Genomic DNA, 26181 nt, shown 5'->3' with positions numbered 1-26181 from the left:
TAAAGCAGGAAGATAGTTTGTCTAATATTTGTGAATCACACAGAGGTGAATCACATGTTTAACACTTACACAACTCCACATTTCAGTCAGAAACTTGTTTGAAATGATCACATTCTCATGCTGTAAGTGGAGAAAACACTACATGTACTCAATTCAAATAAGCTTTTATTTGACCACTTGTTTAATTTCTATACAGAAAATGCCTCCACAATGCAAAATCATAAATATGAAGTTTGGTGACTGTATGGTGCAATATACTATGAAATGGGCTTTAGAATATTGCATTGACAGAAAAAGACTAATTCTGAAATCAAACCAATTGAATCGTTCTAACATTTCAATTGTTCATACACAGCCGACCATCTCATTGATTTCACAAAAAAAATGAAACCACTGCAGGTCACAAAGTAGTTCTAATAAACATTTGAAACACTTGCATTAAAAAATTAGGCTGTATGTGACTTTTCGGAGCTGGTGTTTACAGCACTAGCAAATTATTTTAGAAACAGTAGAATTAAGCCATTTAATTACTATAAAATAGTAACACAAAATATTTTTAAATGTATTGTTGCATTTAGTAAACCTCATACAAAATGGAAGACTATAGGGAAAAAATTAGCTGAATCTTTGAGGAAAATTTGAGGAATTATTTTAAAAGCAGACTATAAAAAAATTCTCACCAGTTCTTCATTTGTAAATCTCACAAATCCAGTCAAGAACATATCCAGGCCATTTTTTTATTATTAAATATACATAAATTAAAAGGAGTAAACAAATACTACCATGATGTATAAATGAAAAATTGATATATAATGATTATATAAAAAATATAATTTCACATTTGATTTTGATTTCTTTTGTTCTATACAGGTTTTGTGAGATTCACATGTGATATTATATTAGATATTAGAACATCCTGAATGTATTAAGTGCTCCTGTCACATACAGTGATATATTTATAGAACTCTCATTCTGAGATAAGAACAGTGAACTGTGTACATTACAATCTGAGGGATGCGATAAAGCAGTCACTTAAAGATGCAGTAGGTGATCTGGGAAATGCTTACGTTAGCCTGCAGTGCTAGAATTTAAAGCATACGACCCCACCCTACTGCAAATCGGAGTATGAGGTCTCTGCGGAACAAAAGTGGGCGTTTCTGTATTTGTGGGTGTTTTAAACTGGTTGGTGTTTATCATGCATTGAAAATGATCCCCGACCCCACCCCTAAACCCTACCCACACTCTGACGTGGGCAAATCAGGTAATACTCTCAAAAACGCCCCTCTGTTTATGGCCTTCGCCCATCAATCATTAATGTCCTGCAGAGACCTGTATTTGGGCAAATCACGGTCCAAAGCCACGCCTCCTCCAAAACACATGAATGCGCGCACACACAAACACAGCTGCTCTCAGCGGTGTAAAACTACCTCATGTCTCAAAGCACATATTACAATAATAATGAACGTAAACAACTTAGAGAGCTTGTACCTGACTGCTGCAGATTCATTCCGACGTTGATACTGTTGACATGGAAATGCATTATTCCGAGTCTGACTGAACATAGGTGCGTTCCATTCGACCGTAAGTGGACTGCGAAGTGGACTTCACACGGTATTTCGCCATCTTAAGTGAGATTCCATTCCGAAGGGAACGAACATGTTCCGTTCGAAGGGCACTGCGAACGGCATAGGGAATAAGGGAACATCGATACATCACTTCACAGGGAGTAGAGAGGTAAAGTTACCCAACTGTCATTGCGCACCACGTCACCATTCAGAACTACGACGAAGCAGAGCTGTTGAAAGAGTTTAACGGCTCTCTGGTTTTGAGTATTCATACATTTTATACGAACAAAAGTATGAATGGTTATGGCGATGAGTGTTACATTTGTATATTTTATTGTATGAATAGGCATGACAAAGTAAAAGTGTTGAAAAGCAGCTAAGGCTGTATCATTTATTTTATTTTATTTAATGTTACCTCAGGAGTGTTTATGCGGCTGCGCATGGAAAAGCGCATGAGACCATGGATTAAGAATACATTTACAGTTAACCAAATGAGAATTTATTTTCATATGGCATGACAGTTACAGCTTCAAATCTGTTAAGAGTAGATTTTAAATTCGAAAGTAAATTAAAATATCTATTTATTTATGTCATCAATCTCCGCGACACTGTCGACTTTCTTTGATGACGTTTGCAGGGCGTTCCAAATGAACGATTATCGTCAGCGAAGTCCACTTCAACTGATATACCGTGCTCCGGGAGTAGGGAGCAGTGAACACTGCGTAGGGACCCTGTCGAATGGAACGCAGCTATAGACTTAGAACCAAAGTCCCTTTAAGACAAGTCATTTCACTCGGCGGCCATCTTTGAAACGCTTCTCGGTGATTCTAACGGCCGCTGAAGTGACGCGATGACTTTACCAGTCGGCGATTGGCTCTTATCTAGAAGGGGGGGGGACTTATTCCGCGATATTGCGCGTTACACTTTCTCCCATTCAAAACAATACGAGTGACACGTCACGAGTTGCCATCTCTTAATTACGGTAGTTATGGCGTTAACGCAGCATAAGTTCGGTGTTTTGTTTCGGTAGGATCTGTAAAAGGTGGCTGCTGTTTGTTTGCGGTGCTCCGTGACTAAACCATGGACTAAACTCGCTGATGACGTATGATGTCTGCGCGAGAGTATGTAAAACATATGTTGACAGGCAGGTAGTGCATCGTATCATTTCACTCGGACCGAAAATAATAATTGGATAAACATTTTATGGTCCTACACCTTCCACAGACGAGACATGTTTATAAAAATACATTTAACATGGTGATTATTGCTATCAGGATATGAGAAGACTTTCAACCAGTATAACAAAAAAATGTTTCTGTAGAGAATCACCCATTGCATCTTTAAAGGGAAGTGCAAATGAAAAAGCATTTTCAAGGTTGTTACACTGTGGGCTAAATTAATTACAACACTGAACAGCTGAAAAGTGTTAATATGCAGTCAGTACAAACCAAATGAACGCATTTCCCATTACCAAAGGATCTACGCATCCTTTTATTCAGAGGTAAAACAACGTAAATGGAAGCCAAATGTGTCCAATCTAACCTCTCGACTTTATAGTCATCATTTATTCATATCAAAAGATGTGTATACAATTATATATTCAATCTATAATTATTAACAAAATAAAATGAAAGCGCCCCATCCCCAGCATCTGATCCAAATGATCAAAGATAATACAACATTTATTACAATACAAAAATACTGTACAGAGGTGCCTTAAAAATCATCATGTAAAGAGCTCTATCCAGAAAGCACTTTGCTGAAATATTCTCATTGCTCCAAAGAGTTCTTATAAATTTAACACAATTAGTCAAAAAGAATGTAATATTTAAATCTCGCTGTGTATTTTCCTTTCATTTAAGATAAAAAAAAGCAAATTCTTGCTGAAAAACAGGCCTCCGTTTTTGTCCTGCAACAGAGGGGCTTTTCCCAGACCTTACGAAAGATGAAAAAAAGCATCACAAGAATGAAAATAAAAATGGAAGATCTTTAGAAGCCGCTCTTTACAATTATAACCATCTCTATTTCTCACTCCACATTAGCATCTGGCAAATACGAAAATAAATAGATCACGAGTGAGTGGACAGACCACCTTTTTACTAGAAGATCTCAGAAATCACAGTGAAACAGGATTTCTGATCATGACGTCCCTGATATGAGAAACCATCTTAACCATCCCTGCTAAAAGCGTCTGATGGAATAAACAGGAGGCCTGATTCGTGATGTTAAACAGTGCAGCTTTACCCAAGGTCGGGCGTTCAAACATCACCATTGTGGACAGCAGCTTAGCTAGCTCAGGAAAGCAAGCTTAGGAAAAAATAAAGAACACATTCGGTGATGATGAACAGCGCAAACCACATTCTCCAAATTCTTATCATCGTTGAAGCGATGTAGACAAATCGGTATGGCATCTCTGAATCCGCCGCCACCAGCCTAACCCGTTTGCTTGAGTTCGTCATTAAGAAAAACGACACAAAAATCTGCATTCCCACCCCATGATGCTCGTGCACCAGCCTGAGAGAGTAGCCCCTGCCTCGCGCTTCCTGTCGGAGTCAGAGCAGAGGCCGAGGTTCAAGTTTCTGTAGATTAAAGAGTAAAGTTGGAAGTGATAAGAGTGAGAAAGAATGAAGTGGAGTAGGAAAAAGACAGAAAGAGAGAAATCAGTCCGTCTCCATGCTGACGCAGGAAGAGGCTCCGTCCACGCCATCGTTGGTCTGGGATGTGATGTGATTCTCTGGCTGGGTGGAGGAGGGTACGGGTGGAGGGACGGTGGGCTGGCGGATCTTGTCTTGGCGCTGGTAGAATAGGAGGTAGGCGGCGCTGGTCTGCAAGATTAGATGAAGATTGAATATTTCAGTGACTGCTTTTCAAACAATATTTGATCAAAAATACAGGAATACTGTGAAATATTGCGACAATTTAAAATAAGTGTTTCTATTTTAATGTGTTTAAAAAATGTAACTGAAGCTGAATTTTCAGCATCATTATTCCAGTGTCACGTGATCACTCAGAAATCATTCTAATAACGCTGATTTGCTGCTCAAGAAACATTTATTATCAATTAAACTTATCTATGTTGAAAATAGTTGTGCTGCTTAATATTTTTGTGGAAACCATGATCAATTTTTTCAAAATTGTTTGATGAATAGAAAGTTCAAAAGAACAGCATTTATATCTTTTGTGACAAATGCCTTTACCTTTTTTGTAATAAATGCCTTTACTGTAACTTTTGATCAATTTAACGCATCCTTGCTGAATAAAAGTAGTAAAATCACCATGAATTCAAAACGGACAATTTTTATTTTAAGGAATATTGCGGTATTTATTATAAAATTTTATCTGCTCACATCTTTTTTTTTTTTTTTTTATTCACATGCCCTCGTAATCTTTAATCAAAATAACTTCATCTCTTCTCTTTTCTGATGACGTTTACTGGCGCGAGGGCAGGACAACCTGTCACTCACACTAAGATCACACTAATATCAATCCACAATCATCCAATTAATTCCCAATGGACAAACATTTTTGCTTGTTCAAGAATTTTTGGCTGAATCCCAAATGGCACACTTCTATGCACTTTCGGTCTTGTGGACTTAAAAGGTTAATTCACCCAAAAATTCCGGAATCCTTTTCAGTGAAATGATTCCATTGAATTGATTCCAATGAACTGATTCCATTGAATTCTTTCATCTGTCGGCGTTGGTAATGCACTTTTACGTGGTTGTTTTGAGCGATTAGGACATCCACGACCTGCACACTTACGCACCATTTAAAAAAATATAGCAATACCAAAATATAAACAATGTAGAGTAGCTTGAATACAGCGTGCGTCTCCCTCAGACTGTAAACGAAGCTCGGGCGCACCGGATAACACGTCAGCAGCGTCACTGCGGAGTCGTAAACCCGGATTGACAACAGACCCAGAAGAGAAGACAATGCTGAATAAAGTCGTAGTTTTTGTTATTTTTGGACCAAAATGTATTTTTGATGCTTCAAAAACTTCTAACTAACCCACTGATGTCACATAGACTACTTTGATGATGTTTCTATTACCTTTCTGGACATGGACAGTATACTGTACATACATCTTCAATGGAGGGACTGAAAGGTCTCCGACTAAATCTAAAATATCTTAAACTGTGTTCTTAAGATGAACGGAGGTCTTACGGGTTTGGAATGACATGAGGGTGAGTCATTAATGACATAATTTACTTTTTTGGGTGAACTAACCCTTTAACAACGTCTGCTGCATATGCATGTCCGTAAGGTGTCCCATTCATCAAAAGCACCCCCCTTTGCGGCCGCTATGCGCCCTCGATGCGCACTTCAGCTGAGTCTGCGAGCTAAGCAGAGGATTTTACCCGGCAGTCAAAGGCATTAGGCAGTCACAGGCATTATGTCACAAAAGGGGACTCAGAGGAAGACTGTGAGGGTTTTGGGTGCCATTTGGGACCGGGACATTTTTTCTGCCCTACATTTCTGAGAAGCCATTTCACTCGGATATTCATCACAATAAGGAAGAAAAGACTATCGCAATTTCCATTTTATGCCAGCTTTAATTACTTTTTAAAAAATGTAAATGGTACTGTAAGTCGTTCTGTGCTTATATCATTTGGTTTGTTTGTTTTGTTTAGATGCACTTTCATAAATCACCATAACCCTGTAAACGCGTATTGTAAACTTACGAATTATATTTTTAATTATATTATTATTAGTCAACCCAAGTTGTGGCTGGACATCATGTGATCTCAATCTGGAGGCCACCATGAGTTTATTATGTAGAAAAAGCCAGCTCTAGTCCCCTGATATGACCATTTCTTGTAAAATAAATGAGAATTCTATATTAACAGATCTGTCTTTTTGGACACGTGCAGCCAAGAGGCAGAGAAAGTTATTGTATTTTGAAGAAAAACAAACATTTCATTTTGTTCAGAAGAGAATGCACTGATGAGTCACGCACAGCAAGGCCGAGAAAATGTATTAAAAAGTAAAACGGGTCTATTTTGATTTCATGTTGACCACACAGGGGCATTAATCTCACCACAATCTGTTCCTCCCTTGCATAGGTCACCTTGCTGTCGTCAAAGTAATACCACTGGCCATTGTCCTTGTTCTGGGCATAACTAGTATCTAGAAGGGGGAAAAAAAAAGAGGGAAATATTAATGTAAGTTATTACATTATATAATGCACAGATACCATGTTTTCCAGAAAATAAAAGCTAAGAAGACCAATGCATACAGTGTCCATCTCGGAGTCCGCCGTAGTGGTTTGACACAGCGATCAGGTCGTATCTACAGGGAGGTTCAGTACTGTTAGTGGTCTTCTTTAGGAGGAAACCTGAGAAGTCCAAATTCCTGCAGACAGAGAATGAGACATATGAACCAAATGGAAACAAATGCAATAACCTAAGAATAAACTATTGAAAAAATATAAATATTAAGAGGATGTGAAGGAACATTTATTACCCAGTATGTATTTATCTCCACTATAGCTATGAAGTATCGGCACCATTAAAAAACAAGAATATTTATAAATGTGCACTTTCGGTTAAAAAATTTGGGGCCAGTACAATTTTTTTTTTCCTTTTTTTATAGAAATAAATGCTTTTATTTGCAACTAACGCATTAAATTGATCTAAAGTAACAGTAAAGACATTTATAATGTCTCAAAAAATATATATTTCAAATAAATGCTGTCCGTTTGAACTTACTAGTCGAATCCTGAAAAAAATGTATCATGGTTTCAACAAAAAAAAAAAAGCACAACTGTTTTCAACATTGATAATAATAACAAATGTTTCTTGAGCAGCAAATTAGCATATTAGAACGATTTCTGAAGGATCATATGACACTGAAAACTGGAGCAATGGCCCCAAACTACCCAAAAGTAGTGTATTTACATCTTAATCTGACAAAACAGTACTTCATCTTACCGCAGGGGGAACTCCACGATAGTATCCAGTTTCTCTCGAGAGTATTTTGTGTAGGAGAAACGCTTTAAATGGATGATCAGAACTTCTGGCAAAGACCACAGATCCAGTTTCTTAGTAGCAAGCTGATGCCTTTTACATGTCGGACAATACCTACAGAGCACATAAACAAAGTTACATGTGTGGAGGTTTCAGTTCTGTTCTTTAAATACATCTCAAGAAATTATGGTTCTAAATTCTGCAACAAACAACACAAGATGTTCCCTTTTCTTTATAAAGAAAGAAAAGAAAGAAAGACTGGAATGAAAGCCTAGAATCTGTGATAGGTCTAAGAAGTAGATTACCAGGGATTTTCTTCTTCCAGTGTCTCTACTGTGGTAAAGAGCTCTATACATTCCTGCAGCTGCACTGTCGTTTGCTGGTGAGGGACGTCCATGCTCTGATGCTTTATGTATTTCTGCATAAACACAAACAACATTTGTTTGCAACAGAGATGATGGCGTTTACATAGCTCGAAAAGGTTCAACCACCAAGACTGAAACAAAAGGTCATTGAAAATAAAAGATTTTGATTTATATTTAATCAAACAATCAATTTAATACTGCATTTAGGCAAATTTAGCATATCAAAAAGTGGTTGACTGGTGGAGTAAAGGTTTGATCACAGCTTTCGAGAAAAACAATGATAAATGCAAATAAAAAATGTAATTAATACATTTTTAGGATTGCAAAATAACTAAGCTATTACCTAGGGGAAAGGAGATCATTTTATTTTATTTTGTGTACATAATAATCTTTGGTGCTGTTTTGGGTTTCAAAACCAGTTGAGAACCTGTTCTTGACAAATATTTTAAAGTATTAGTTTACTTCAGAATTAAAATTTCCTGATAATTCACTCACCCCCATATCATCCAAGATGTTTATGTCTTTCTTTCTTCAGTCAAAAAGAAGTTAAGTTTTTTGAGGAAAACATTACAGGATTTTTCTCCATATAGTGGACTTCACTGGGGTTCAACAGGTTGAAGGTCCAAATTGCAGTTTCAGTTTTCATTGCAGCTTCAAAGGGCTCTACACGATCCCAGCTGACGAATACAAGTCTTATCTAGTGAAATGATCAGTCATTTTCTAAAATAAAAATAAATATTATATACTTTTTAACCACAAATGCTCATCTTGCACTGCTCTGCGATGCGCCATGCATTACGTAATCACGTTGGAAAGGTCATGCATGACGTAAGTTGAAGTACCAAGCAAGTGTTTACAGAGCGAATGTGCAAAGACTAAGTCAAAGACAAGCATTTATGGTTAAAAGATTATATATATATGTGTGTGTGTGTGTGTGTGTGGGTTGGGATCATGTAGAGCTCTTTGAAGCTGCACTGAATTTGGACCTTCAACCCATTGAACCCCGGTGAAGTCCACTATATGGAGAAAAATCCTGGAATGTTTTCCTCAAAAACCATAATTTCTTTTCGACTGAAGAAAGAAAGACAAACACATTGGATGACATTCTGAAGTGAATGAACCCTTTAAGAAAAACTAGGTAATGCATGTAACATCGGATGAGGTTTTCATATTTATAGCAGTGACGCAATTCAGATGCATTAGTAGCTATACTTTAAAATGAGCATGACACAAAACCTCTAATAGAATAGATTGTATTGAGCCTTGTATGAGAGGTTATATTCATTTCCTAGTGCAACAACAGACGCAAAGCATATCTTAAGGATCAAAGAGCTCATTAGCAATCTTACCTCGGCTTCATTCTCATTGTAATACTTCTTCTTCATGTCAGGGTCCCAGTCAATGGCAATGTATGGCTGAGCTAAACAGAAACAGTGAGTCACGTCATTTGGAGCAGGAACATTTACTCTTATGAATGTTCTTGTTTAATAGACTCTTTGAAAAGGTGTGAATTGAGCAGCCGGAGAAATAAAAGACATGAAATCTCACTTTGTTATGACCCTCGCTTGTGCGCGCATGACCCTGAAGTTGTACAAAGGTATCAGAAGTAGAGAGGTTTGTCATTAGAGCGTACTCACAGCTGAAAGACAAGCTGCCGCCCGCCTCTGCCATCCCTCGCTCGGTGGTGCCATTAGAGTTCACTGCCTGAATGGTGAAGAGGGCTTTTTTCCGTCGCTCAGTGTAGTGCCGTCTGCCCGGAACTCTCTTATTTGCCTGCGCACAAGTTGCGGCCTCTTCCCCGTCTTCCTCCTCCTCCTCTTCTTCGTCATCCTCTTCCTCCTTTCCCGAAGGTTCTACGCCAGCACTTTGGTCCCCATCAGTTGCATCTTGGGAGTTGGTGTCGGTGCTGCCGCACGCTGATTGGCCCTCCTCTGTACTGCTGCCTCGGTCCGGTTCACTGCTCGACTCCCCCTCCTCGGCTCGCTCCTCCCCCTCGCTGCTCGGACTGGCTTCTAATGGGCCGTTGTTCTGCCCATCAGCCTGATTGCTCTGTTGAGTCTCTTCCTCTTTCTTAGATGGCCCCGCCTCCTCAGAGTCTTCATCACCCTCATCTGTTCAGAAATTCATCTTTATCAGTACACTACTGTTGAAAAGTTTGGGGAAGGTACAATTTCTTAATGTTTTTAAAAGATGTCTCGGTAACACTTTACTTAAAGCCTTTATATATATATATATAATGCATTATAAGTAATTTTAATACATTAATTATGAACCTTATAGTTATAATGCATATCATGAATAATTGTAACCACAGTTACAGTGCATAGCGTAAATGAGTACACCCCCTCTGAAACGTCTCAGTAGTTCATGAGAAGTGAAACTTCACTGAGTCAGCAATTACTCAATTACTTAGAAGACATGTTATGGTTATTTAGAGATATAATGTTCCAGCAAGTCTGCTTAATCAATTACCAAAGAAGCATGTCAAAATTATTCAGGAAAATAAGATTTTCTTATCAAGGTGATAAAATGTTGTGTATCAAAAATGAGTACACCCTCCTAAAAGTTAACTAAATAAAACTAAATAAAAAAAATTTGTGTAAGGTTAAGGCAATGTTTGATCAACAGGTAAGTATGTTGAACCAAAACATTTAAAGATAAGTCATTTCTTGACAATTAAAAGTGTTATATAGCCCATTGAATCATTCTCAGACTTAATGCTGACAACAATGGAAGCACTTGGGAGAGAACTGTCAGGAGACTTATTTCTTAGCACAAAAGATGACAGTGATACAAGAGGATTACCAAATCATTGTTTTAAGTGTGAAAATATAGCAAAAGTAACACAGAAATAAAAAAAAAAAACAATGGACTTGTGACAAGGCCCCTGAAATAATCAGACCTTCATTTTAAGCTTTCATTTAGTGATGAGGGATTTTTTTTTTTGTTAGACAAAGAGCAGGAGAAATACCAAGCAAATGTCTTAGAGCCAGCAAAAGCTATGAAAAGAGTGAATGTTTCTGCAGCCTGCAGAAATGACATGTGAATGTTGTTGTTCTCACTGGAACTACATACTGTAGCCAAAGCACAATAAAGTCAGTTAGCTATTTCCAAAGCCCATATTTACAAAATATAGATTCTGGGAATCAATACTCTGGTCTCATCAGACCAAATCAAACATTTTGATTCTAACAGCATCCAAAATGTTATGGTGTTGCTAGAGGAGGAGTACAGTGAGAAGTGCCTGGTTCCCCCAGTAAAGTTCAGTGGTAGTAAAGCTAGGGATGTATAAGTACGAGTGTAAAAGGTGTGAGGGAGTTGTGCTTTATCAATGCTGTCATGAATTCCCAAACCACTGTGTAATTTAATACACAAACTTGAAACAGAAGATGTTACCCTTTCCTCATTCCCTACATTGTTGGGAATTTTTTTCAACATGATAATGAGGATATGCATTCTCCCAAAGTGAAAAACCTTCTGTGCACACCTAATTTACTTATTTTATGGCAATTAATGACACATATTTCACATAGTTTTTATTATGTATATGTTTAATACATTTTAGTTTGGCCATGAATTGTATTAGTGTTCATAAAGAAAATACATCTTTTGTATTTGTTCAGAGGAGGTGTACTCATTTATGCTGTGCACTGAATAATACATTAGAATACTTATCTATTCATTGTTACACCTTTAGAAAGTATAATACATAAACACATGACAAACAACCTATTTTTAGATGAAAAGGAAACTGCAAGTGTTATAATGCATTTTAACATTGGTTACAATTATTTATGAAAGTATATAATGCATTATAATGTACATTATGAATATCTTTATAATGCATTATACATAAAGGCTTTAAGTAAAGTTACCAAAGTCTATTTTGCTCACTAAGGCTGCATTTATTTGATCAGATATACAGTAAAAAACTGTAATACTGTGAAATATTATTGCAATTTAAAATAACTATTTGAATATATTTTAAAATGTAATTTATTCCTGTGATCAAAGCTGAATTTTCAGCATCATTACTCCAGTCTTCAGTGTCACATGATCCTTCAGAAATGATTCTAATATGCTGATTTGCTTCTCTATTATTCTCTAAAAATATTTCTAATTATTATTAATGTTGAAAACTGCTGTGCTGCTTAATATTTTTGTGGAATCCGTGATACATTTTTTTCAGGATTCTTTCTTTCAGGAATATAAAGTTCAAAAGAACAGCATTTATTTGAAATAGAAAACGTTTGTAAAATTATAAATGTATTTGCTGTCACTTTTGATCAATTTAATGCGTCCTTGCTGAATAATTAATTCTTAATATTCTTAATTTCTTTCAGAAAAAAATAATTTTTACTGACCCCAAATTTTTAAACTTTAAGAAAATGCAGTCATACCATCACTAACTCCATTGGTCTGTGCCTTGTACAACTCTTCATCCTCATCTTCTTCCTCTTCTACTTCTTCTGAGGGGTCTAGGGGACGGACATAACGCCTGTGCAGGGACACAATCATTACACATATGAATGGCAAACTAACCTTAGCATTAAAAAACAAACAAACAGGTCACAACAACTTTAAGCACTTAAAAAACAGTAATACCGAACCAAACATTCAAAATAACACCATATGATCACAGAAGTAACAGGAAGTAGTTATTGATCAGATGCAAAGAAGCTTATAATAGAATGCATATACAGACAACAACAACAAAAAAAAAAAAATCTAAAAATATTTATTGAAAACTAAATGATCTCGATTGAGGTTAAAAACTAGCTTGTGACAAACCCTATATGACCGGTTCAACTTACACCAGTCTTTTAAGGAGGAGCTGGTAGAGATCTTCCCGTGTGCACTGGGTGCGTGGCACAGACATCAGCAGCGGGTGACCGAACAGTGATGTGCTGTAGCTGTTGCTGCCCGAGCCGTAATCTCTGTAATGAGAGCGTTCACGCATGTAGACGGCCAGAATCACCTCCTCATCAGTCTGATCCATACAGCCACTGTTCAGCTGATACCTGCAGTAACACACCACAAAACACAGTCAGACACAGCAGACTGTCTCGAGATGCAACTCTGATACATATTATTTTAGTTTTATTTCCGTAAAAGCAAAACTTAGTTAATTAAAACTATTTCCTTTCAAAATAAAATTCTTAATTCTTTATTTTTAAGTTTTTTTAAAGACACTAACAACAAATATATATATATAATAATACTATATAAATTGCCAGTTTAAGATGTAATTCTAAAACTGTTCAATATAAAAGAATATCAGAATAAATTCTATTCAAAGAATCCTGAAAATATCACGGGTTCCACAAAAATATTAAGCAGCACAACTGTTTTTAACATTGATGATAAATGTGAAATGTTTCTTGAGCAGCAAATCAGCATATTAGAATGATCACTAACACTGAAGACATTTTTAAATATATTAAAATAGAAAACAGCTATTTAAATTGTTATAATATTTAACAATATTATTGTTTTTACAGTATTTTTTGATAAAATAAATGTAGTCTGGGTGAGTATAAGAAAATTAGCAAATCAAATTTTTGAACTGTTGTGTAAATAAATATTTATGTAAACACACACACACACACATTATATATATATATATATATATATATAAAGCCGTTTACTCAGTCCTTTCTTACACAAATATATCGTCACGGTCCAGTATACAGCTTAAGGACTCGTCAGCTTGGTAAATCCTATAGAAGCGATGATTGAACACGTCAGCCACAGCCATCTGTGCAGAGCAGATCAATTATTAGCTCAAAACAAATACAACATTTGTCAGCAGTAAATCAAAGCTAAAATCAATTTGGATTCTTGACACCATGGACACAGATTATATCCATAACTGAATCAGGGTTTATGCAGGTTTCAGTAAGTCAAATTTAAGACCTTTTTAAGACATTTTAAGACCATAAAGACTGAAATTTAAGACCTACACGACGCATTACCAAAAAATATTAAAATCAAAGAAATTCTGAAAAAATCATTTTATTTCAATGAATTCAGTCATTGAAAAAGCATTTATTTAATTTACAGATAAAGCAATCACATTAGTAACCTTCCACACACATCAATGTGCCAAATGCCTTAAAAACCTTAGGCCCAAAATGAAAATAGGCTAAAACAAACTTGCCCTCAAATAGAATAGATTTCATCTCATTATTTATTTACATTACAAAACAGCATATTAATAGCCTAATAAAGATTGAACAGGCTACTCCAACCCATGTAACAACCAATGTAGCACACACACACACACACCAGATAATCCATTTTAGATAGATAGATACTTACCTCGGGATAATTAGAGTATCTATCTAACATGGATTATCTGATATATGTATGTATGTGTATGTGTATGTGTGTGTGTGTGTCCCGCACTGTCCCATGAACTGTGAGCCCAGGTACATCGACTAAACTATTTCATTGTTCCAGAACAATGGTCCTGTTGGTCTGATTTTGGCTTTCACTGAACGTTACGACATACGGCCCGGTAAGAGTACGAATCAATTCCCTCTTTATAAACTCCCCCAATCCAAATCTCGCCGTAAGCGATCTTGTTGGGCCCGCAAGAGAACGACTTCGCGATTACTGAATCAGGGAACATCACTTGGAAGAGATCGCTAATCTCACTGTTGCTATTAAATGAGTGGTGTTTGTTTAGTCACCGTGTGTAGTATACAAATCACCTCTGCTTTCGATGTGTCAGTCGCTCAAAAAGTACCCAAAAGGTTGTTCGACGGAGCTGTGATGCTATTGCGCTGGAGACCGGAGGGACCAGGCATTGAGGAGGACGACGGCAGTGGTGAGGCTAATTGGCCGAGTCCGCTGAAGGGATTTTGCGGCTAGCTTGTGTTTCTCCGCTCTGGCGTGTGACTCCAGCGCCTTTACACCGCTTCACACCCAGACTCTCTAGCTGATTTTTTTTTCTTTTTTTCTTCAAAGTTTGCAGTGAGCCTCGTACCTGGAGCTGGGTACCGCTTGTAACCAACAGCAGAAATCGCTGTGATCTAGCCATGTCTCGTTGAAAGTACACTTTCCCATTTCACCATCCACACGTAGCCGAACTTTAACAAACTCTGAGGAGACGCAGACGTATTTCGCGGGCAGGTATTGTATTTATCACGGGATTTGTAGTTTTATCACCGCGTATACCAACACCAATATACCCCAGAAAGAACTACGACTCGCTACTTTTTTGCTACTTTGTAATAACTTTCAGCAGGTAGCGTTTCTGGAAATGGGTAAAAAAATTTAAGACGTGACTAAATGAAATTTAAGACCTCTGATGAAAATCTGGCCGTTTTTAAGACTTTTTAAGGCCTTAAATTTAAAGTTCAGAATTTTAGACTTTTTAAGACCCCGCGGAAACCCTGTGAATTGTCACAACAATTTGACAATGTTTATAGTTGAAAAAAGTTTTTGAACCTGGCTGGGTGGGACGTCTGTTGCCTGAGAGAGAGCAGTGCACAAGTCAATCACTCGGCCAGCTTTAGGGACAATCAGACGATACTGCAGAGGGAAGACAGACACATTCATCAGTCATCAGGACGAACAAAACTCAATGTAAAGCAGTGTTCTTACTAGTGCATCTTGCTTATTAAGTGCTGTTCAACAGAACTCTCAGACTATTTTGCCCTTAGCAAGACCGGTTCTGATGACATCATCACACACCACCAGCTGTATTCCTGTTTACAGACATGCAGCGCTACATCATTCACATCTGCCAAACTCATAGAATGGGCTCACTCATAATGAGTAGCACATATGCTGCGTTTCCTGCCAGAAATGACTGAGCATTATGGTATTTTGCTGTTTTTGTTGTGTATATGACATAATACACACCTGTGTTGGTTTGGCCATGGGATCCAGTGAGACATAGAACACCTCCATGACCCTCTCCTTACTCACTGGTAAGGGCACACTCAAGTAGCAGAAGGGGTCAAAGGTCACAGAGACTTTGTTGCACTCGGGGCACACCAATGTCGACTTAAACAACCCGTGGAATGTGTCGACAATAACTGAATCGTTCCGCCGCAGATGGTTGCGCCATGCTTCCTCAGCCACTTCCTGTAACACACAAATAGATATGTGATTCCCATAGTAACACTTTGTTTTGTTTGTGGAGTTCTAAACATGGTTGCGTTAAAAAGTCAACCAATAGTGGATTTTACAAATATTGCTAACTAAGCTGGAAAACTGGCCAATAACAATGGTTTTTAAAATTGTTTTAAGAGTCTTTTAGGGTTAGTGTTAGTAGAATAAATTGACATGTACTTTGCAAAGATATTTATAGTCAGTAGAATGTCTGTTGGGGGAGCATCAAAATAAAGTGTAAGCAGATATACTAAGAGCAGTCGGCATGGCATGTAGATGCAATGTTACTTATAGTCAACAGATTGTCTAAAGGGGACCATCAAATAAAGTCTTTTTATTACAAGAATTTTAGAGTAACTAATTAACCATGAAAATGCTTTTATTAAATAATATGCTAAATAATTAAATTATATAAAATCAATAAAAATAGGTATGCTTCACTAGTGACTTCACTAGTGAAAAATGTAATTACTTTTATTTTCCACACAGCATTAACAGTTTACGGTTATAAACAAGAATGACAAAGGCATTCCATAAACAAACTGAATCGAGGCCTTATTTCCACCTGGTATTAAGATGCGTTTTGGTTGATCGGATCACAAGTGGAGGAGGAAGACGCATAACCTGGTATTTTAATCCGTCTCTTTTGTCCACTTTCAACAATTTCTGTCCTGATTTCTTGGAGGGGAGGGTCTATGGCCGGGTAAATGTATGTTTTTTTTTCAGATGTTTTGATCTAATGAACACGCCCAGAGACAATAGAAAAACATATGGAGGGCAGCAGCTTTCATTTCTGCTCTGACAGCCACAAGACCACGGCGAGCGCTGTGAAATGATGAGAATGGTGAGAGAACATTGTGATTTTCGTCTTCAAACCAAACTTGGGTCATCAGCTGACAAAGTTTAAAGGTACCATCGAACGTTTTACAACGTTAACAACTTTACAAGATGTAATATAAGTATAAGGTGTCCCCTGAATGTGTCTGAAGTTTCAGCTCAAAATACCCCATAGATTTTTTTAAATAAATTTTTTTAACTGCCTATTTTGGGGCATCATTAACTATGAGCCGATACATGCTGCGGCCCCTTTAAATTCTTGTGCTCCCCGCCCCCGGAGCTTGCGCTTGCCATGCGTAACAGTCGGTGTTATGTTGAGATTCACCTGTTCTTCTGGAGGTCTTTTAAACAAATGAGATTTATATAAGAAGGAGGAAGCAATGGAGTTTGAGACTCACTGTATGTCATTTCCATGTACTGAACTCTTGTTATTTAACTATGCCAAGATAAATTCAATTTTTTAATTCTAGGGCACCTTTAAGTCCTGTCTTGCTAGCACTCTTGCCATAATGTTTACGCATTAGATCAGTAGGCGGAGAGTAGGTGGACTTTTGCGGCTGTTTGAACACATTCGACCACATGAGAGTTTCCACTAGGAAAGAAATCCGGTCAAATGCATTTTCGACAACCTCCGGAAGTGGTCGTAAGTAAACAAGCTCAAAACGTTTTACACCCTGTTTACACATGCTTTTAGCGTCGTCCACTTGTAATCTGATCGACCAAAGCGCATCTTAATACCAGGTGGAAACATGTGTTGCATAACTAATATATGGCATGAGGTACATGAGGTATTCTTCGTGTACTATAGTGTTCATGTGTAAAAAAGCACCTGGTCAGGTCTGCCATCAGCATCCTTGAGTTCAATATACTCCTTCTTTTTGACCCGGTTAAGGTCTTCATGTAGACCGTCCAACAGGAAAGACAGCAGCTCCTGAGAGTCGTGTTGCTGGTAGCCCAGAAACTGCGATGCAAAGTGGCCGACCTTCGTCTACACAGACAAACAAGAGCAATGCTGGTTAATTTCTGCACTACTAATGGAGCATTAACTAAAAAAACATAACTCAATCAAACAGAATTACAGTATTTACAGCCTATAAATGATTCTTGAGCAGCAAATCAGTATATTAGAATGATTTCTGAAGGATCATGTGAGAGTTAAAGGGATAGTTCAATTTTATGTTTATCTGCTTACCCCCAGAGCATCCAAGATGTAAGTGTCTTTGTTTCTTCAGTAGAACATAAATGATGATTTTTAACTGCAACCTTTGCGGTCTGTCAGTGGTATAATGCAAGTCAGCGGGAACTTGGAATATAAGAGTAAATAAAACATGACAGACAAATCCAAATTAAACCCTGCGGCTCGTGACGACACATTGATGTCCTAAGACACGAAACGATCGGTTTGTGCGAGAAACCGAACAGTATTTATATCATTTTTTTACCTCTAATACACCACTATGTCCAACGGCATTCATCACTCGAATCGTTTGGTCTGATCGCACTCTGACAGCGGCAGTGATGTCTGACACTCATTGAAGTATATGCACGAGACATCACTGCCGCTGTCAGAGTGCGATCAGACCAAACAAATCGAGTGATGAATGCAGTTGGACATAGTGTTGTATTAGAGGTAAAAAATGATATAAATACTGTTCGGTTTTTCACACAAACCGATCGTTTCGTGTCTTAAGACATCAATGTGTCGTCATGAGCTGCAGGGTTTAATTTGGACTTGTCTAAGCAAGTTTTATTTACTGTTATTGTAGAAGTTCCCATCCACTAGCATTATTTGACTGACAGACAGCAACGGTTGGAGTTAAAAATCATAATTTGTGTTCTACTGAAGAAACAAAGACACCTACATCTTGGATGCGCTGGGGGTAAGCAGATAAACATCAAATTTTCATTTTTGGGTGAACTATCCCTTTAAGACTGGAGTAATGATGCTGAAAATTCAGCTTTCAAATCACAGGAATAAATTACATTTTAAAATACATTCAAATAGAAAACAATTAGTTTTTTTACTGTATTTTTGATCAAATAAATGCAGCCTTGGTGAGCATAAGAGACTCTTTATATGAAAGAAGGGGGAAAACGGACTGGGAATTGTTGCAAACCAGATTCAAAATGGGCAAAATTATTTCAGCTCTGCTGGTGTTCATCCACAAACAAGTTTTTGCACTAAAAAATGCTAATGCAGAGTGATCACTACAATAACCTTACCTTAAATACCCGAGGAACCACAGAATAGTGCCTCCCTGACCACATCTGTTTGATGACATCTGCATACGCTTCTGCAATTTCACCCTTCATGCCCAGAGGGTTGGTAAAGTTCAGCTCCTCCAGATACAAATTCATCAAGAAGTACTCAGTCAGTGGCGGTGTGTTACTCAGACACTATGGAACAAAATGCACATTTCACTTTAAGAAGAGCCTTATAGATCTTTTTGTAACAGATATATGACTGTGTTCAGCAGTTCATGACCTCTGACCTGTAAAGCTGAGTTCATGAAGCAGGTGTTGCCCAGGTTCGTGAGGCCACACACTCCAGGAGGCCCTCGATACGAGTCCTCGTCAGCAGAGTTCCGCCTGGAGACACAAAATTCCATATTCATTCCAAATATTCAATAAAATCACAATTTTAAACAGCATTTCTGGCTATGATAGCCACATACCAACTTTTGATTTGAAAGTTCTCTATGAAAATGCTGGCAGGTAGGTAGCTTGCTAGTTTTTAATTATATTTAAGGTCTTTTTTTAAAGCTTTTTGCATAGAAAACAATCATATTTATTTTTATATGACCATTTCCATCTCTCTCGTTGATGACTAGAATAGGCTAGGTTTGGTTACCTTTAAGAATTCAATGTAAATATTTCTGCTTTACTTTTAGGTGATCTAAATTTATACTATGCATTATATTATTATTATTATTGTTATATTATATGACTGGCTCAACACACAATCCATGACTATAATACATGCAATGATTTTTAAATAAATCTTTTTGAACTGGGGATGAATAGCACATTAAGCTCCTTTATTCCAAAAAAATCATATAAAATTGGATTTCTCATGATTTGACCATCTGGTGCTCTTTGCATATCAGTCAAAAATGACAGAATTTTTTTTATTATTTCAATGACATGAATGTACTATATTTTAGTTTGATAATGTTTTTTATTTAATATTTTTTAATATATTTAGGGGTTTTTATGGTACTAAATTATATTTACACTGTAGTTATAATCCATTTATTCACTGTTTAAGGATAGACCTGACAATGAAATTGTTAACTTAAACTCTCTTAAATTTTGAATGCTTTAGAGCACAGACTTAATTTTGTTCTCTTTTTAAAGATGACACTGTGCAAATTATTGCTGAAGTGAAATGTTTTAAAGTTACAGAATTTTATGTTTACTGTTAAGAAAAATGCACAAAAATACTATTTTCAATTTTTATTTGAAATATATATTTTCAAATCTTCAAGAAAAATCAAAGCCATAAATCTAAACAAGTTGTGTTCCAAATCTGAGCTTGATATCTCAAAAAATTAGCTTTCAGTAAGATTTTGTTTGGCCACAGTACCAAAAATTTTCACTAGAAGAAATTCGTCTCGCATTAATTTCCAATGCAGCCATTTTTGACCACAAGGAGCACAAGTGTGAATTTTTTTTTTTGGACCATTTAACCTTTTTGAATCATGTCCATGATTTTTTGTGTGTGTGTTCACATAGCAAGTGCTAAATCCTTTACCAAGTTTCTTACCATTCAGATGAAGTAAACAATTCTAAAAAAACAAAACGTAAAATTTTTCAGTCAAAAATGGCCGAAGAGCATTAGAGGGTTAAAAGATGTCCCATATCTTTTTAAACTGATTTGTATAGGGCAAATTCTCCTTTTTAACCTACTACAATTGTTTGTTTGTTTATAATTTAGCGCCATAGCAAGTACAATGGCTATATTCATAGTGAGAAACAAGTGAAAAATTGAAAAAGTAAAACAAAAATAACTAAACTATATATAAACAACAACAAAAAAAAACAACTAACCCTGGCCTCACAACATTACCTTTTCATAAGAATCAAATGAAAAATAAAGAGCCCTAGAGGAGTTAAAACCATCACAGTCCATAAAAATATGCTTCAGAGACACTGGATTCTGGCATAAGGGGAATAAAAGAAGATTTTTTTCACCCATTAACAAAAACTTGTGAGTTACTCTGGAGTGATCTATTGGAAAGCATGATCCCAGCCATTTTCAGAAAGGACATGTTTTCTCCAAACCACAGGATTGATTTTGTAAACTTTAGTTGTGCTATACCGATCCCATTTGCCTTGTCATTTTGAAGTGTCTAACCTGCTACAACTAGTAACAGATTTAAATGAATGAGGCTGATGAAACCTGTGTGGATGTTTATGTGTTTTGTGCTTTAGACACGTGACTTTCCATTTACCTAAACAAAGCAGAAAGGAAACTTGCGCTAGTGCATGAGAGAAGGAAGCTAGCGTCTTCAAACTCACATGATCTGAGGCCTAGATGTGGGCCACGTACCATCCGCATTCCTGATCTCCATAATCACTGTCTGTGGATTGAATAGAGCATGTTAGGACACAACACATGCAGGGTGGCCCATGACAAAGCATTCATTTTAAGTACTAGTAGCAGAGTTTGTCTATACGACAAACCCGCTGGGCGAGGCTGCCGGAAGTGCTTATTACTGTAATCGTTAATGTAATAAGACAGATGATCAGAGTTAAGGAGTGTAAACGATAGGCGTATATTTTACCATGCCAGAGCTGAGGCAGGCATCTAGGACAGTCATGTTAAGGTTGCGTAGCCTTTCTGAGCTTGTATCCGTACTCCTCATCCACAGTCGGCTCTCGGCAGTCTCTGACACATTAAAATGCTGCCGTATCTTTTGATGTATAGCGTCTATGAAACACAGATACACACATTAGAGATTAACACGCATACCTGAGGAAAACAAGCACTCAGAGATCTGTAGCTCAGATACACCAGGCTGCCAAACTCCTGAGGGGTTTCACACATCGGTTTACAAAATGTAATTACATGCCAAATATAAAACAGATGTGCAAGATAACATTCTGTAAAATTAGTAGCAATCCAGAGCTTGAGCAAAACCTTTGATGCTTTAAAGAAGACATTCAGAAGCTGCTTATCAGGCACAATTTATTGTTTATAGCTATACGTATTATATAAACAGAAATGATAAGGTATTGAGGCTACTCTCGTCTAGCTTGATACACTTAACGACATCCACTAATGTTCAAAAGTTTAAGGTTTGTACGTTTTTTTTAATTGAAATAAATTAATGATTTATTCAGCAAAGATGCATTAAATTGAGCAAAAATGACAGTAATATGGTTTATATGTAATATGTTTCCGCCACAAAAAAAAAAGGTAATTTGCGACTTTTTATCTCACAATTCTGACTTTTTCTCTCAGAATTGCAATAGTGAGTTATAAAGTCAAAATTATGATATAAAGATTTTTTTCTCGCAATTGTGAGTTTTTAATATGCAATTCTGACTTTTTTCTCATAATTGCATGATATAAACAATTGCATCTTATAAATTCAGAATTGCGAGATATAAATTTGCAATTCTGACTTTTTTCTCTCAGAATTGTGAATTGTGACTTAATAACATGCACTAATAAGTTATAAAGTCAGAATTCTAAGATATGAACTCACAATTCTGAGAAAAAACGTAATTTTTCCCCTCACAATTGGACATTATAACACACAATTATGAGTTTATATCTCACAATTCTGACTTAATATAATGCAATTCTGACTTTTCCTTATAAACTGACCCCAAACATTTGAACAGTACTGTATGAATGTGATTAAATAAAAAATAAAATCTAAACAGTTAAATTAAAGAAAGATCATATCTAAAGCCGCTTTGCAAGCAGAACATTTAACGACAAAAAGTTGTTTTAAATGATAAAACAATGGATTATAAAACACTAGATTCGTGTCATTTATATGCATGTGAATGCAAAAGAGAGTAAAAAACACATGCAAAGAAGTTTCTTCTTTTTTAAGTTTGATGAAATCTGTGAATTTGTATAGCGAACAAAACATATATACACCAGTAGAGGATCTAAAAATCACAAATTGACCTCAATACAAAGAATAAAGTGGACTGAATCTTATTAAAAACAGTAGCCCTCATTGCAGTGATTTTACATACCAAAAGCATAGTGAGACATCATCTTAAACCATACATTTTTAAATGCACAAATTCTTTTTGAAACCAGTCTCTACATTAACAGCCTTTACTCACGTATCTTGTCTGCTCGACTGAAACGTGCAGTTACAGTACTCTCCAAGTTGCTGGAGAGACAGAGGTAGATCTCCACAGGGTAGACCTCCACTTTAACAGTGCTGGGAAGATCAACAACCTGGAAAGAGAAAGATGAAGACTTATTGACAAACACTGCCTATTCTGAACATCTCATTTGACTGGCTCCAGTACAAAGAAAAGTCAACAGTCTGGTTAACACTACCTTTCTTTCCAGAGGAGGCTGATCGTCCATCAAGTCATACCACGACAAGAGTTTATGCCAGGCTTCTGCCGGGACCAGGATGAAATCCTCATTCTCAGACAGCCTCTCTTTCAGGTGGTATGAATCCAAATCTACGGAAAGCATACAAACATATTCTTCATCCACAGTTGTTAAGGGAACAGAGAATGAGACATTAAACATTTTTATGGGGCTACTATGAGATCTTGTTCTTATAGGATTAGTCCACTTTTAAATAAACTTTTCCTGATCATTTACTCACCCCCATGTCATCCAAGATGTTCATGTCTTTCTTTCATCATTCGCAAATAAATTAATGTTTTTGATGAAAACATTCCAGGATTATTCTCCTTATAGTGGATTTCATTGCCTCCAGACAGTTGAAAGTCAATATGACAGTTTCAGTGCAGCTTCAAAGAGCTTTAAATGATACCAGACGAGGAATAAGGGTCTTATCTAGTGAAACGATCTGTCATTTAAAAAAAAAAATACAACTGTATATGCTTTATAAACACAATATCATCTTGCATGTGCTTCCGCTTTCCATATTGTTCAAAAAGCTTACGCTGTATGTCCTACGCCTTCCCTATTCTACTTACGGAACGAACGCGCCGCCAGTTTCGCTAGATAAGACCCTTATTCCTCGTCTGGTATCGTTTAAAGCCCTTTAAAGCTGCACTGAAACTGTCATTTTGACCTTCAACTGTTTGGAGTCCATCGAAGTCCACTATAAGGAAAATAATCCTGGAATGTTTTCATCAAAAACCTTAATTTCTTTTCGACTGAAGAAAGAAAGACATGAACATCTTGGATGACATGGGGGTGAGTTAATTATCAGGAAAAGTTTATTTAAAAGTGGATTAATCCTTTAAAGTAAGCATGAAAAGGAAGCTGCGATAGTCTTTTCTGACATCGAAACAGCTTCTCGAATGAGAAAAAAAAAGTAGGACAGGACTTGATTTTGTCCTTCAGTGGTACATTGAATGATTGTGGCTTGCTATTGGTGGATCTCATGTGAGTGACAGGTTGCCCCGCCCTCACGCCAGTAAACACGTCATCAGAGAAGAGATGTCATTGCAAGAGGAAGGGAAAGCTAATTTGATTAAAGATTACTAGGGATTTTACTCCATAAAAAAATGAAGAATTGACAATCTTGATTTCATGGTGACTTTAAGATCACAGAATACCAAACTTACCTTCAAAGAGCTCTGTGTTATCAATCTTTCCAGGATAAGAGGACGAATTTTGGTCCCTGGTGTGCACATACTCTTTCCACTGATCAAACCATCTCTTGTCCAGCAAATACCTGGAAAACAGATACTTGAACCTGTCACATTCAGCACTGCTTGGTTACATCAGTCCAACATCATTTAATGAGCTTTAGGACAAATCTGTTTAATGTAAACTGCACAGGGCGCCAGTGTCAGACACGGATTAAGACACCAAACGCTTGTCATCTGCCTCTAAGGACGAGAATGAACTATGGCAGATCTGGCTTTCCTGTCCAAGGAACTGGAAGAAATCGAAAGTAACTTTCCCATAACAGACCGACACACCTTCCACAGATGGAAGTGAAACTTAAAGCAAGTGTGATAATGCATTTGAAAATGAAATGAAACAATTTAAAGCAGGCAGAGTTGGGAATGTCGTAAGACAACCAACATGTCAAACCTTAATGGTTCTTAGGAAGCTGTTAACCAGATAAACAGATCTATCAGGCCTGAAACCCCACCTGTATGTTAGTTTCGCTCTCTTATGTGATCTTTAAATCATTTTTAACTCTCTCAATCACATTGGCATATCTACTACTGAATCTGAAAGCCCTCAAGAACCTCAACTCAAACATATTATCAGCTTTATAGAGTTCTGTTAGCGCTTTATCTGTGTTGTTGTGGTTGTTTATTGAATGTTTGTTTGTTTGTTATTTTTAGGCTGAAGTTTCTCTTACCAGCTGTCTCCGGCCCGGAGCTGTTGCTGGTTCAGGTTGTCGATCTCCCTCCACTGGGTCTCTAGTCCCGGAGGCTCCGTAGCCGAACCGGTGCTGCAGTTCGCAGCCATAATCACTCATAAAATCCGAAAAGAGCGTTAGAGCCGCATAGACAGACCGGAATGTTTTGACGCAGGAAGTAGGAAGCGGTTAGAATGACAACTTCCGCCTTGCGAAAGGGGGCGGATCTCGAGGGCGTGTGTGATGTAAGAGAGAGTTTAGTTTGAACATATTTTGTTAGACAAAAAAATTGTTAATAAAAAAGTCTCTCTTAAAATAATGCATAGAATATACCCAGTAAAACATGTGCTGGAACGGTTTAAATCTTGATTACTCTTGTAATTACTGTAAAGGTGAAAAGGAAACTATTTTTCATTTATTTTTCCCTTGTATACATACAAAAATATTTTGGATTGATGTGGAGCATTTAATTAAGAAAAAATTAACATTGAATTGCAGTTGAGCGGACTTATAAGTCCATATATATATATATATATATATATATATATATATATATATATATATATATATATATATATATATATATATAATGATACACTTTAATGATCATGGGATCGAGAAAGAGAAGGCATACTTCATACAATTGTTAATATTAATGGGAAAGTTTCACATTCATAAGATGAAATGGTTTGACTCCAAGCCAAATTTTGTTTGCTTTAAAAATGATTTCAAACTGTATTGTTTTGTTTTGCATAATTGTAAAAGTAAAAAGGCAATTCGAGCTTATAATGTTGTAAGCAGATATGATGTATAAAGGAGC

General features: G+C 36.8%; 1 protein-coding gene across 1 annotated transcript; it reads right to left on the bottom strand.

The window, feature by feature from the left end:
• Nucleotides 1-180: 180 nt before the first annotated feature.
• On the bottom strand, nt 181-25526 carry usp11 (ubiquitin specific peptidase 11). Its single transcript, XM_067394425.1, has 21 exons — nt 25362-25526; nt 24610-24719; nt 23396-23526; nt 23173-23290; nt 21648-21793; nt 21382-21443; nt 19353-19449; nt 19084-19257; nt 17690-17848; nt 15772-15996; nt 15355-15438; nt 13563-13657; nt 12714-12920; nt 12300-12397; nt 9537-10010; nt 9249-9319; nt 7840-7952; nt 7499-7648; nt 6805-6920; nt 6607-6695; nt 181-4390 (listed from the first exon to the last, which is right to left on the bottom strand). Exons 1-21 carry the CDS (start codon nt 25469-25471, stop codon nt 4226-4228), a joined length of 2994 nt encoding a protein of 997 aa, XP_067250526.1. The 5' UTR covers nt 25472-25526; the 3' UTR covers nt 181-4225.
• Between the last annotated feature and the right edge of the window lie 655 nt (nt 25527-26181).

The sequence above is a fragment of the Chanodichthys erythropterus genome, chromosome 9 (assembly GCF_024489055.1).
Source record: "Chanodichthys erythropterus isolate Z2021 chromosome 9, ASM2448905v1, whole genome shotgun sequence".
NCBI classification, from domain to species: Eukaryota; Metazoa; Chordata; class Actinopteri; order Cypriniformes; family Xenocyprididae; genus Chanodichthys; species Chanodichthys erythropterus.
This window is presented reverse-complemented; position numbering and strand designations above follow the sequence as displayed.

Bases quoted from the DNA above. Each gene is read 5' to 3' on its own strand.
- usp11 (XM_067394425.1), bottom strand. From the start codon at position 25,471: ATGGCTGCGAACTGCAGCACCGGTTCGGCTACGGAGCCTCCGGGACTA. The intron at 13,658-15,354 runs GTTCAAAAACTT...TGCTCTGCACAG, and splicing joins CAGACGTCCCACCCAGCCAG to ATGGCTGTGGCTGACGTGTT. The intron at 12,398-12,713 runs GTAAGTTGAACC...GTCCCTGCACAG, and splicing joins CTCCTCCTTAAAAGACTGGT to GCGTTATGTCCGTCCCCTAG.